The sequence below is a fragment of the Falco peregrinus genome, chromosome 4 (assembly GCF_023634155.1).
Source record: "Falco peregrinus isolate bFalPer1 chromosome 4, bFalPer1.pri, whole genome shotgun sequence".
Lineage (NCBI taxonomy): Eukaryota > Metazoa > Chordata > Aves > Falconiformes > Falconidae > Falco > Falco peregrinus.
In genome coordinates, this window is record NC_073724.1 from 4,865,427 (window position 1) to 4,877,747 (window position 12,321).

The following is a 12,321-nucleotide window of genomic DNA, read 5'->3' on the forward strand; positions in this document are numbered from 1 at the left end:
GACTGCTCCCTTTTCCTGTTCCAGGATGAGTGATACCAAGCAGGGTAACTTTGTAAGTAAACGGAAGCGGAGGATATTTTCAAAGCTTTGAAAGCATCATTCATCATCTTTCTGTTGCATAACCCTAGGGTAATGATTCATCTACCAGATACCACACCAGTAAATTTTCTTATGGACTCAGTCATGGAAGAAAATACAACCTTTTGGGTTTTGTTCAGTTTTCAGTACTGAGCACCTGCAAAACAGATGAAATACGAGAATCGCACTAATTGAGTTAATTTTGCTCTTTCATAAATGAGGCTACCAAACAAGGCCAATAAAAACCAAGGATATTTTTCTTTTGACTCTTAGTATACCAGAAATTACTCACATTTTGGAAGCCATACAAAGGGCCTCGTCATTTCTGCACTGCTTTTACTTTTGCTCATATAAAGCTGAGTGTGAAAGGAGCACTAAATTCTTTTCCAAGCTGTTTTGATCTGCTCGGCCTTGAAAGAAGCTACCTGAAATTTCTGGGAAGCCTCTGGGAATCCTCAGTCTAAGACCCATACACAATATAAACAGAGTTTTGACTTCCCTAATTCGTCAGAAGGTGCTGACCTTAGCCACTCTAAGAAAAAGGGCAGAAAAAGCAGCTTGTCTACCAAAAGAGCATTTGAAATCGTACATGAAAGACTAAAATGTGTTAAAAAGCTTGCAGGAAAAAAACCCTACACTTCTAGATTAAAAATTAGATTTTTATTTCAATGAGAATATCTTATTTAACATTATCCTTCACATAAATGACAGAATATACAGCATTGCTTTATAAACACCCAAGGTTCCTTTTTAGGCTTCAAGAAACTAACTTCCCTTGAACTTTCCTTGTCTACAGAAACGTAGCTATTCTCATAAGTGAGATTGTGGTGGGTTTTAGCTGCCCATCAGCTAAATAAAAGAAATAGCTTGCTTTGCCCCTCCTTTCTTCCCTCTCTGGCAGCCACCACCCGCACTTATGAGGAAGATCCCACAATTTACACCTTCTGAGGTGCAACTCCTTCTGATGGCACCCGCAGCAGAGCTCAGTAGCAGGGGGCTAACGAGGAGCAACACCAGGCTTTGCTGCTGGTGGGGGCAGGGGGCGGAATAAAAGGCTGTGCTGTTTATTTCTAGTTCTGCCAGCTGGTGCGGTTGGTAGGGAACAAAGCTGTGCCGTTAACCTGCTCCTGTTAATGATTGACGAGGAAGTGCAAGCAGGGCTCCTGGCTGGTGCTCCCGGGCACCACTGCCCTGCTGATTGGCCTCCAAGGAGTTTTTAAAAACTGGGCGCCAAATCTTTAGCCTTTGTCCTGGACATGCCAGCCAGCCTAGAGAGATCCAGGGGAAAAAAGGGAACAAGCTTCCCTGAGCAATTGCTCTGTCCTGTGATGCTTTTTCCCCTGCTTTGCTGGGCTGAAATCTACCTGCTGCTGCTCTGTGAGGGCTGCCAGCTGGACAAGCCTGCGATGGGTGAGTGGAGCATCCTTTCCCTGCACAAGGTTAACTCTGGAGCAGCACCAGCCTTTCTAGGCAAGAAGAGAGAGACCCAGATGCCACCCTGACTGAAAAATACTAATTGGTAACTGGAACAGGAGCCAGTAACCTGGGGGTTGGTCAGCAGTGAAATGAGGAGATGCAGGTCAGAGAGGGTGCAGGGCAGTTTCCCTTTGCACTCCAGCTCTTTATTCAGCCTGATATTCCCCTCCTTTGCAAGTGTTGCTAAGCTTCTCAGCACAAGGGATGGAGCAGGTCTGCACTTCCAGCGCACGTGTCTGGGCAGTGCACGCTTCTGTTGGGAGAGGCTGGGGCAGGGGGACATTCCTCCACAGCCGTTTGTGCTGCCTCCCAGCTGCGGGGTGCCCTGGGCTGCAGGTGCGGTGAGGGGGGAAGCAGGGATGCTCTCAGGAGCCAAGAGGTGCTTTTGCTGGGTGGGTGCTGCCTGTCAGGTCCGTAGCGGACACCTCTGAGCTCTTGCAGACAAAGGCGAGCTAAGAGGCACTGGGAAGAAGCAGGCAGAGGGGCCACGGGCTTGAGTTTGCTGTGCTTGCTAAGAAGCCTGCCGGCCCTTTGTTCCACTGCTGCCTTCCTCTTCATCGATGTGTACCATAGCCTAATGATGTGATGGCCACCCACGAGATCAGGGTGTCGGAGGTCTCCCAGTGTGCCACACGACCTCATGGTAACATTCCTTGCGCCAGTGTTCTGCAAGATGGGGACACTGTGACTGGATGCTTCAGGGCACCGTAGCCTTCCTTGAGTGAATCGCTTTTCATCTTGCTCTGATCTGGGGGTTTGCTTTGTTCTTAGGATTGATGGAACCTGTGAAATCTGATGGCATTATTGAAGCAGCCCTTGGTGGAGAGGCAAATTTCTCTTGCAACTTCTTACTCTCAATGGAAGTGTTACAAGTCACCTGGCAGAAGAGAATGGGGTCTTCCTTCCAGAACATAGCCACCTACAGCCCAAAGCACGGGCTGAGGCTGACAGAGCCATTTCAGAAGAAGGCACGTTTCATTACAGCAGCTGTGAAGGCCTCTGCTATCACACTCCAAAATCTCACATTTGAGGATGAGTCCTATTACAGATGCATTTTCAGTGTGTTCCCTCATGGCTCCTTCAGCAAAGAGATATGCCTCAACATCCAAAGTAAGTTTTCCACCAACACCTTCTCACTTTCTGGCACTCCGCACAGGCCTGATGTAGTCAGGAGGTAGGTGAGGCATTATCCCCTCCACCATGGTGAGACTTTCGATGCAGCAGCATCTCCTTGGTGGAGGGTCTCCAGAATTGCCACACTTTCCCTCAGAGGCCGTCAAGGTAAATAAGCCAGGAGATGCTTTTAGATAAGAACCTGCGTACAGAGAGGTGACTTGTCCAGCTTTGACCGTAAACTCAGCATAGAGTGTGATAAAAGTACTTTCTCTTTTTGCTCTCAGCAATTTCTGAGCTAACAGTGGAATATGATTTACACCTGCCCACCGAGGGTCTCTCCACTGCAGTCTGCTCAGCGACAGGAAAGCCTGCCCCCAGCATCACCTGGCTGAATGAGAGAGACCTGGATGGGTCCCCTGAAATACACCATGTCCAAAACTCAAACGGAACAGTAACGGTGGCAAACAGACTCACCTTCTCTTCCAACCACCTCCGTGCCTTGGCCTGCCTCCTTGAGCACCCACAGGGAAGGAAAATGAAGGCAGTTTACCTGGAAAAAAGAAGGGAAGGTAGGCTGAGTTTGTATGGAGAGGTGCAGCATGTAGTAGCAGGTGCTTAGGAAAAGATGTATAATTGTGGGAGTGCAGCTTGTACTTCACATAGGTCTCGCTAGACATTTTTCTGGGTGTTCAGACCTCATGCTAGATGAAGATTTCATAATCTGAAACCGTCCAGAAGATTCCTCCCTGTGGTACCTTTGTGTCTGTGCGGTGAGTGTGTGCATATATAAATATCTAATACATAGGTAGATTTGTGTGTACATATGTAGATATGTCTTTGTGTGTTTATATTTCTACATGATCACTGATATAGAGCAGACACTATCAGCTCTCCAGCGGTATTCACAGCTGGAGGCTACCAACGGAGCAAGTCCCTGACTGTCGAATGCTGGGGAACAACATTTCCCATGGAAGATGTTGCAGGAAGCTGTCTCAGGAAGGATGGGTGACTTTCCTCACGATAAAATTTGTTCATACAGAAACACAAACAGATTAGGAGTAAAAATGCTGGGGTTTTGTTCCCCCAAAACCAGGGAAACGTGAGACATTGTCAGTATTGATTTCAAAAATAAAATAATTCCTCACCCACTGCAGTGTTAAATTGTTACACTGTTCCTTTCTCTCCTACAAAGAATAAATGAGCACAAACTGGTGAATGTTTCACTTCAGTCCAGCCTCTGGAAAACGACGCAAGAAACGTGTTGACAACGCTCTAGGTTCTGTGTGAACTACAGTGCTTTCTTTTTGTAGGTGCTGAGACGAGCACAATCGTCATGGCAGTCTTAATAGCTGTGCTGTTCTTGGCAATCTTGATATATGGTGTCATGAGACTAATCAAGACTGAAAGGAAAAAGTAAGAATAATTTCCATTTTCTTGCAAATGACATGGTTTGACTGTGTTCAGCTTGCAATTTGTCTTTCTGTTTCCTGATGCTGTTTTTATGTACCTGCCGCCGGGAATTATCCAGGTAGGAACAGCATCTTTAAAATAGCCAGATTCACTCTGAATGCCAGGAGGTTTCTAAGCATTATGTGACTAGTTAATGGCTGTTTATTTGTTTGTTTTTCAGACTGAACGTACGTAATGTTTCCAGAACACCAAAAAATGAGAAGGGCTTACACCAAGACCTAAGCAATCAAGCAATGAGCCTGCGCACACTGAAGGACCAGAATGTTGCTTATCAAAGTGAGGTAATGCAGACTCCCAAGGCTTCCAGTAATTATTCACATCCTTCAAAAGCCTCAGCAACACTTTCCAGGAACATGAGAAAACCCTTCCATCGAGAGCTGGGGTCCACTCCTGCTGCCATGTCTTTGCTTCATGGGACAGCCACAGTGGAGAGATGACACCACCCATGCCCCACCTAACCTCTAGCAGTGCAGGGGGAGGCTGAAGGAGAAAAGTTAGTCAATGGTTAGGTGGAAAGGCATGGAAAAGGTACTGGAAATTCCCAGGAGGGCAGATGGGATGTCCCTTCTGGTCAAAGACGAGGGAGCACTGCAGAGCTTAGGCACTGTAATCGGCAGCCTCACACAGATGTTTCCCAAGAAAAGTCTGCCCTGCCCTGCCCTGCCAGTCACACAGGCATGAAGGAGCTCTGGGGGGTTGCTGCCATCCACAGACAAAACCAGTAAGTGACCACAGCTGGGACTCACCCCCACTTTCCTCTGACCTCCCACAGGTTTTCCTTGCAAGCTCTTGCTAGTCCTTTACTAGCCCTCTTGCCTTCTCGTCACTTCTCTCTGCCAGATAAGGTAGAGCTTTGTCACAGTTACCACACTGCTGTGCTGGGTCTTTTGCAGGAGCAGGCGCCAGGCTCCTCAGTTCACAAAATGCTGCAAGGTCTGAGGAGAAACCCGAGAGAGAAAAAAAGTTGCAGACGCTTGTTTTCAGAGGAAGCAGAGAACCTGAACACCAGCATCCACGTCATGGTTGGGAGCGGACTCATTGAGGACGTCAAGGAGCCCGGCTACATGCCTGTGAAGGTGGACAGAGAGGCAACAGCATGTGGGGCAGTCCAAAGAACACCCCGTGCCAGCTGCTCCTCAGCCCAGCGCAGGAAGGAGTGACATTAGCCTGTTAAAAGCCCACTTCCATGAGCCCAGAGGGGCCCAAGGGCAGGTGGGCACCCCACACTAAGGACTGGAAGGAAGGTGCACCTTGCCCCAGCCCCTTCCAGGGATGATCCAGGAGATCCTCAGCCCCAGAGCTGGGTGTGAAATCCATCCAGAGGAGCCAACACTGGAGTCCCTTTCAAACTGCGGGGCGTCACTGCCTAAAAGGGCACCGACACATGATGGGATGTAAGGGAAAAGCTTCTTTGGGTTGTGCAGGACTTATTACAGGATGCTTAGGAGAGGAACCAAAGGTGAGAAGGGGAGGAACTGAGGGGATCTAGGGATGCAAAAGCCTGGGAACATGGAGGGATAAAGGGCTTAAAGGGTCTGGTTGCATGCCCAGCACCTTGTCACCACTGTCTCTCCTGTCTTCTCATTAAACTCCATTTCTAACTCTGTTCCTGTGTGAGGCGCTTCCTAGCCAGTGTGCCTGTATGTATGGGGGCCCGGGGCCAGCAGCCAGCACCACGGGCTAGCGGGCACGCGTGCTTGGGTGCCAGCACCTAGGGAGGCCTGAGTGAGAGAAACCGAGTGCCAGCCACCGGCACGGAGCAGGGTCAGAGCCTGTGTGTCCCTGGTGCAGCACCTGGAGCGAGCGCGGTGAGCACCAGCAAGGATCAATCCAGACAAGCTGGTGAGTAGGTGACACCTCTAGGGATGCCTTTTGATGTTTTACAAGTAATAAGGCAGGAAGATCTGTGCTGAGGCTGCAGCAAGACCCATGGAATTGTATTGACAGCGGTATTTCAAAAGAAGCTATGTTTTTAAGGGCTCGAGCTGGAAAGCTTCCCCTCCAGCTCTGTATCGTTACACAAGGTGTATTAGAAATGTCCTTTCGATTATTTGCAAAGGTTCTTCTCACAGCCTGTGTCAGTGCAGCCTCAGCGCAGAGTGCCTTCTTGTGTAATGGCAGAGCAGCCTCTAGTGGGAGCCTGGGCATGGGTAATGAAAAGAACTTCCAGAGAGAAGAGAGAAAGGCACCAGTTGGCAAGAAACCTCTATCAATCCAGCAAGGTTGCAGAGCTTACCTATTATTATTTTCTACAAACTGATCACCGGGAGTGAGGGAAAGCACGGGTTGGAGTCAGGCAAGTATCCGTTCACATGTGGGATTGTAATTTCTTTTACTGTTCAGCTGTATGTTGAAGTGTGACAAGCTCTCCAAGGTTTCTGCTTACGAGGACGTAGGGACTAGAGGCTGAGCGAAAGGGGAGGTGTGGCAGCTTACAAGCAAAATGCTGGGAGGACAGGAAGATGTTTTCCGATTGTCTTTGACAGATGGCAACGAGAACAGCAAATGACATCCGAAGGCAGAGCACCTGAAAGCAGCACGTCTTTGCCTGCGTGTCATGCAAAGCCACCCACGACATGTAACGCCGTGAAACGCTCCACCATGGTGCTGCGGAGTTTGGCTTCATGTAGCTACGCACCGAGCGTAAGCTACAGAGTGTGTGTAACTCGCTGCCTGTTGGCCGGAGCGCAAAGAGTAAGAAATCCATAGAAAGCACCTTTCAGGGAACAAAAGAGCACGTGACTGAGGGGATCAGGAGTTTTTACTGTGGGTGAATAACACCCTAACTGCTGTTCAGGGTCTCTGGGTGTGTGTGATTGTCTTGTGCTTCTCTGCCCAGTTACCTCTGTGAACAATTTAGCAGCAACTCTTTGGAGGTTTTGTTTCCAAGGGCTTTATGCAGTTATTCAGTATCGATTTTAAAAACCAGTATCTAAGCTCTGAAGTGTAGCAAATTTTGACAAGGTCCTGAGAAATAAAACTAAAGCCAGAAAGCAATTAGGGCTGAATGGACTGCTCCCTTTTCCTGTTCCAGGATGAGTGATACCAAGCAGGGTAACTTTGTAAGTAAAGGGAAGCGGAGGATATTTTCAGAGCTGACTCTGCAGGAATGTTTTGAGCTACTATTGCCACCACCAAAAAACCCAACCAAACAAACCCCCCAAAACCAAACCCAAACTGCAAAAAGCCTAGTTTTTTGCCTGTCTATGGCTGGGCAGTTTTCGCTCTGACCCAGCCCTGCTTTCAGTCACCTCCTGTCACAGCAGCTTTTCCAGTCCAGGGCAACAGTGGTGGTGTTGATGCTGGGCATAACTTTTCCTAACAGATGGAAAGAGGGCAAGTGGGAATGCCACCCTCCTGCTCGCCCCTTCCTTGGGTAAAACTGGCTCTGGGTAACACGTTTCTCTCTGCAAAGCAAATGGCATTATTTAGCCTGCACCTCTCTGGTTTGGGATCCTTTTATCTGGGCCTCAGGACAGTGTCCTTTTAAACTATGTGTTTTATAGTTATATCTATTGGTATATAATAGAGGATGTTCAGGCTGTATAAACCGTTCACGTTCCTGTTTTGGCATGCCAGGCCGTTTCTGAGGTGCACCGTGTTGGTATTTTTCCTCTGCCTGGGTACCAGGTTCCTGGTTCTAAGAGAGCAGCGAGATGTAAAGGAATCTCCCCAGCAGCTCTGGCTGAAGATGTCACTTTGAAATGTAGCTGAAAGGCCATCTTTTAGATGTTTTATATATAAGATGCTGAGATAGGAAGAATATTTTTTTTCTGAAACCACTGCTGGCAGAGGCATGGGACTAAATTCACACAGTAAAAAGAAACTTTGATTTGGTGGTAGAAGATTGGGAGCATCATTCATCATTTTTTTGTTGCATGCCCCTGGGTGAAGGAGCTGTCTACTAGATATCACACCAGTACATTTTCTTACGAACTCCATCATCAAAGAACATAAAACCTCTTGGGTTTTTTTTTCATTTTTTGGCACTGAGCCCCTGCAAAACAGCTGAAACAAGAGACTTGCATTGAGTTCATTTTTTCTCTTTTATAAATGAGACTATCAAACAAGAATAACAAAAACCAAGCAAGAAACCCCCCCACACACACTTCTAGACTAAAACTTAGATTTTTTTTTTCAATAAGAATATTTTATTTGATATTCTCTTTCACATAAATTACAGAATATACAGGTTTGAATCGTAAACACCCAAGGTTCCTTTTTAGGCTTCAAGAAACCAACTTGCCTTGAACTCTCCTTGTCTACAGAAACGTAGCTATTCTCATAAGTGAGGTTGTGGTGGGTTTTAGCTGCCCATCAGCAGAGTAAAAAGAAACAGCTTTGTTTGCTGCAGCTTTACCTCTTAATACTAGAACGTATACACTACGAGGAGAAAAGGGGGAATGTCCTAGTGTGGTTTTCTAAAAGTTTTTTGCGTATCTACTTCAGAAGAGTTTCAGAATAATTTTAAGGGTATTAAATGTAGGTTGCCTCCTATCTAGAAAGGATTTATTAACAAAAGCAAGGTGTCAGTTCTCTACTCCATGCTTCAGAAGGGCAGTGAAGCTGGCCAAGGCTCTGGAGCACAAACTTTATGAGGAGCAGCTGGGGGAGCTGGGTTCATTACTCTGGAGAAAAGGAGGCTCAGGGGGACCTTATCGCTCTCTACAACTGCCTGAAAGAGTGTGGTAGGCAGGTGGGGGTCTGTCTCTTCTCCCAGAAAACAAGTGGTAAGACAAGAAGAAACAGCCTCATATTACACCAGGGGAGGTTTAGATTGGATATCAGGGGAAAAAATTTCACTGAAAGGCTGATCAAGCACTGGAACAGGCTGCCTAGGGAGGTGGTGGCTTTACCATCCCTGGAGGTGGTCAAAAAATGTCTAGATGCAGTGCTTAGGGACACAGCTTAGCGAAGGACTTGGCAGTCCTCGGTTAACAGTTGATGATCTCAAAGGTCTTCTCCAACCCAAATGTATTCTGTGATCTATCTATGTGTAGAACTTCAACATTTCTTTCTGAAAATCAGTATTGTAAAACTGTCTGACCACATCAAGATGATGAATCAGAAACCGTTCCTTGGAGTCTAGTTTAGGATGCATGGGGAAACCAAGATGTTGCTGCATCACCAACAGAAGTGCTGAGCTTCCAGCAGGCTCCCCTGGGTTGGAAACCTTCTGACGAGATGCAAGAGAAGGGGGCCGAACCCTGGTCACAGGTAATAATGCCCCAGCCCAAAGGGGCATGATGCACCAGGCTCTCCAGCGGGCTGTGGCCCAGCAGAAGGAGCTTGCAGCCACTGTGCAGTTTTAATGGCTCTAGTGTCCGGTTTGTGACTCTGTACCATTCTGCTGTGGAACTGGCAGACACGGATTTGGAGGCCAATTTGGAAAAACTGAGGCCAGCAGCTGCTGGGAAACAGTACCAGGCATTGCTAGTGGGACATGTTTTTTCTGAAAGGTGAATGAGAGAGTCTGGGGACCCTCTGCTTGATTCTCTCCAGCTTCCTGCACTCTTTTAGCACTTTTCTTCTTCTTCTGCTCTTTTTCTAATTCACAGGATCCAGACCTGATGTTGTACTATCAACCAATGCGATACCCCTGATACAAACAACAGAAAGTTTGTCCTTTGCTTTGCTGGTACTTGACCCAGCCACATAGTTTGTCTCTTCTAGCCTGTTCGAGGTTGTTTCCTCTCCCTGATGTTATTCCATCTCATCAAACCCTTGAAAATGCTGTCCTCTTGCCTCCATCACCCCTTCCTTGCTGGGCACCCATACAAAAATATGATTAAATGCACACCAGGTACTCAGAAAACAAGTAGGCAGAAAAAGTCTCAATTGTTCCAGAATGTCTCACTTGAGAGCTTTTTTAAAAACAGTTCAGTACTGGATTTCTACAGGGCAGATGACCTGTTTTTCACTGCTTTTCAGCTAGGAGTTTGAAAGTGCTCTTTGATTCTTCCTGACGAAATGGAATTAATTGTTTCTTTCAGTCGTAGTAATTGTGTTGTTTCCTTTCAGAAGGAAAAATTTCCAGGTTTAGAAGCAAAACAAAACAAAAATCTGAGACCAAAGCTGCCCCCAGGCCAGCCTCACTCACAAGACCCAGATAATAGGCCCAGGTTTGCTTTTAAGTGTGCCTGTCCCAAGAGCTGAAAGAGGCTTTCTATGATGGCAGAAATGAATATAAAAATTTGTAATGACTGTCTTACTTTTATGAAATATCCTTCTTTTCTGACTATCAACCTGATTTTTCTCCCAGTTAGTTATTCCTAGGAAACTAGAATTTGCACTGTCTGGGATGTGAATACAGCAGTCTGTGTAATATGCAGCACTCTTCTGAGAGGGTCCGCAATCAGTGGTATCCACAGTCCCTGGCTGACAGGACGTTCAGTGCTCACACAGAGAAAAGGCACATAAATGAAGATCAGTGAGAAAGACATGAACAGTCATCAACACAAAAAGACCACTGGGAAACAAAAGAAGGGAAGAGAATGTGAGCTTAGATGTGGATGTCTTAAATGTACCAGAGATGCACGGCTGTGTGATGCCCAGCAACCCCCACTCCTGCTAAGTTCATCTAACACCAAACCTCCTTTTACAGCAAAGTTTAAATTCAGGTGTCTTCTGTTTTTCACAGCTATTCCAGAGGTGGAAAGCAAAGCAAAATGTAGAACGTATCCAGCCTTTCTTGCTACGTAAAGGGACCCCAGAACTTTTTATCCCCACCCACACGTTTAACTGTCTTTGCTGTGAAATGCAGTGCAGTTTGTGCTGGAGAAATCAGCAGAATCTCCAACTGTAAATCATTTAGCATTTGCTTATTTTATAGAAGTAAGTTTGAGAGAGAGAGAAGATGTGGTTTGTCCATGGTCATATGTTTGAATCACTAGTAAAAGGACAGCTGGTGGCAGATCCTCTGGACCAGGCTGGACCTCCTAGTAGACCTATTTGAACATTCATACTTGAGGAAGCATTGCTTGAATATGATGATTAAGGGGTATATGCTAATTTATATGAGCAGAAGCAGAAGAGAGTTGAATCAGCAGAGCCTAACAGTCCTGAAGTAAGCCTCCAGCAGGTAACACGCCCTGTAAAACTTAGTGGGTTTGGTGTTAATGGAATCTGTCTCACTGACTCCAGCCATTCTCTAATGCTTTTTTTTTTTTTTCTTTCCTTGTGAATTGATGGCAATTTGCATCAGCTGTATCATACTCTCTTCCTCAAACAGGTACAAGTTTCACTGGTTACTGGCTCAAATGGTTCTGCTTAAAAGGGGTCATTAGTCCAGAGGCCAAGGGCAGAACCAAGAAATATATTAACAGCAGAGCACGTCTACCCATAAGGCAGAGAAAAGAACAGAGTAAACCTCACTGGTGACAGAAGGGATTTCACATTGCCTCTTCCACCAGCATGCAGGGTGTACTGCAGGTGAAGAAATAAAAGGAGAGGAACAAAGAGCTCTCTGGATTTTAGGACAAGAGGTGTCTACATACCCCTTCTCACTAACTTCAAAGGCTTTGACACACCAGAGAATCGGTGTCAGCTCAACCACCGCCAGCTCCAGAGAAGGTGATGTACAAAGAACTTTGCAAACCTCGGCAGAGATTGCTGAACTGAGCCAGGTCCTTGTCAAAAGAAACGGTTTACACGAGAGCACAGAATAGGGCAGAAAGGATTTTTTTTTGTGTCTTGTTCTTCTATGAATATAAAAAGATTCTGCGTTTTCTGCCATTGCTGGTCTGTCTGGAGTACTTTACATTTGCCTCTGTCTGCCCTCAGGTTACCTCTGGTCTTCATCTACTACTTCAGAACTATTCTTTCCTTGCTCAGCTCTGGTTTCCTCCCTCTCTTCCAAAGAAGAAGCTCTCTTACTTTCCAGACCCTGTCATAATTTTCTTCTTTCTTCTCTAAGTTTCCCCAGCCCAATGAAGGAGCAGCAAAATTTGGATAATACCACCTCAGTAGATGTGAGTTACGGGGTGAGCTAATATAAAATATCATTCAAGTCCCTCAAACGTCCCCCTTATTTTCACGAAATAAGAGCAGGAGGATGTCCCTGGGACTTCCCTGCTTTCGTCGCTTTGATGGCACAGAGCACTTCTGGATAAATTTATTTTAAGCAATGTAGTCTGTAGTTATCTGGAATTCCCTCTGAAATACCCCCAGCTATAGTGGGGA

General features: G+C 46.4%; 1 protein-coding gene across 2 annotated transcripts; it reads left to right on the forward strand.

The window, feature by feature from the left end:
- Window positions 1-475: 475 nt before the first annotated feature.
- Window positions 476-5,699, forward strand: LOC114012622 (uncharacterized). 2 transcript variants are annotated; one of them, XM_027789014.2, is made up of 6 exons: window positions 476-1,488; window positions 2,326-2,664; window positions 2,955-3,239; window positions 3,981-4,083; window positions 4,301-4,421; window positions 5,034-5,699. In XM_027789014.2, exons 1-6 carry the CDS (start codon window positions 1,335-1,337, stop codon window positions 5,298-5,300), a joined length of 1,269 nt encoding a protein of 422 aa, XP_027644815.2. In that variant the 5' UTR covers window positions 476-1,334; the 3' UTR covers window positions 5,301-5,699. The 2 variants fall into 2 exon arrangements, with proteins under 2 accessions (XP_027644815.2, XP_027644817.2); XM_027789016.2 differs by lacking the exon at window positions 2,955-3,239.
- The last annotated feature ends 6,622 nt before the right edge of the window (window positions 5,700-12,321 follow it).

Coding starts and splice junctions, on each gene's coding strand:
- LOC114012622 (XM_027789014.2), top strand. CDS start 1,335: ATGCCAGCCAGCCTAGAGAGATCCAGGGGAAAAAAGGGAACAAGCTTC. Junction 2,665..2,954: donor GATATGCCTCAACATCCAAA/GTAAGTTTTCCA, acceptor TTTTGCTCTCAG/CAATTTCTGAGCTAACAGTG. Junction 3,240..3,980: donor CCTGGAAAAAAGAAGGGAAG/GTAGGCTGAGTT, acceptor TTCTTTTTGTAG/GTGCTGAGACGAGCACAATC.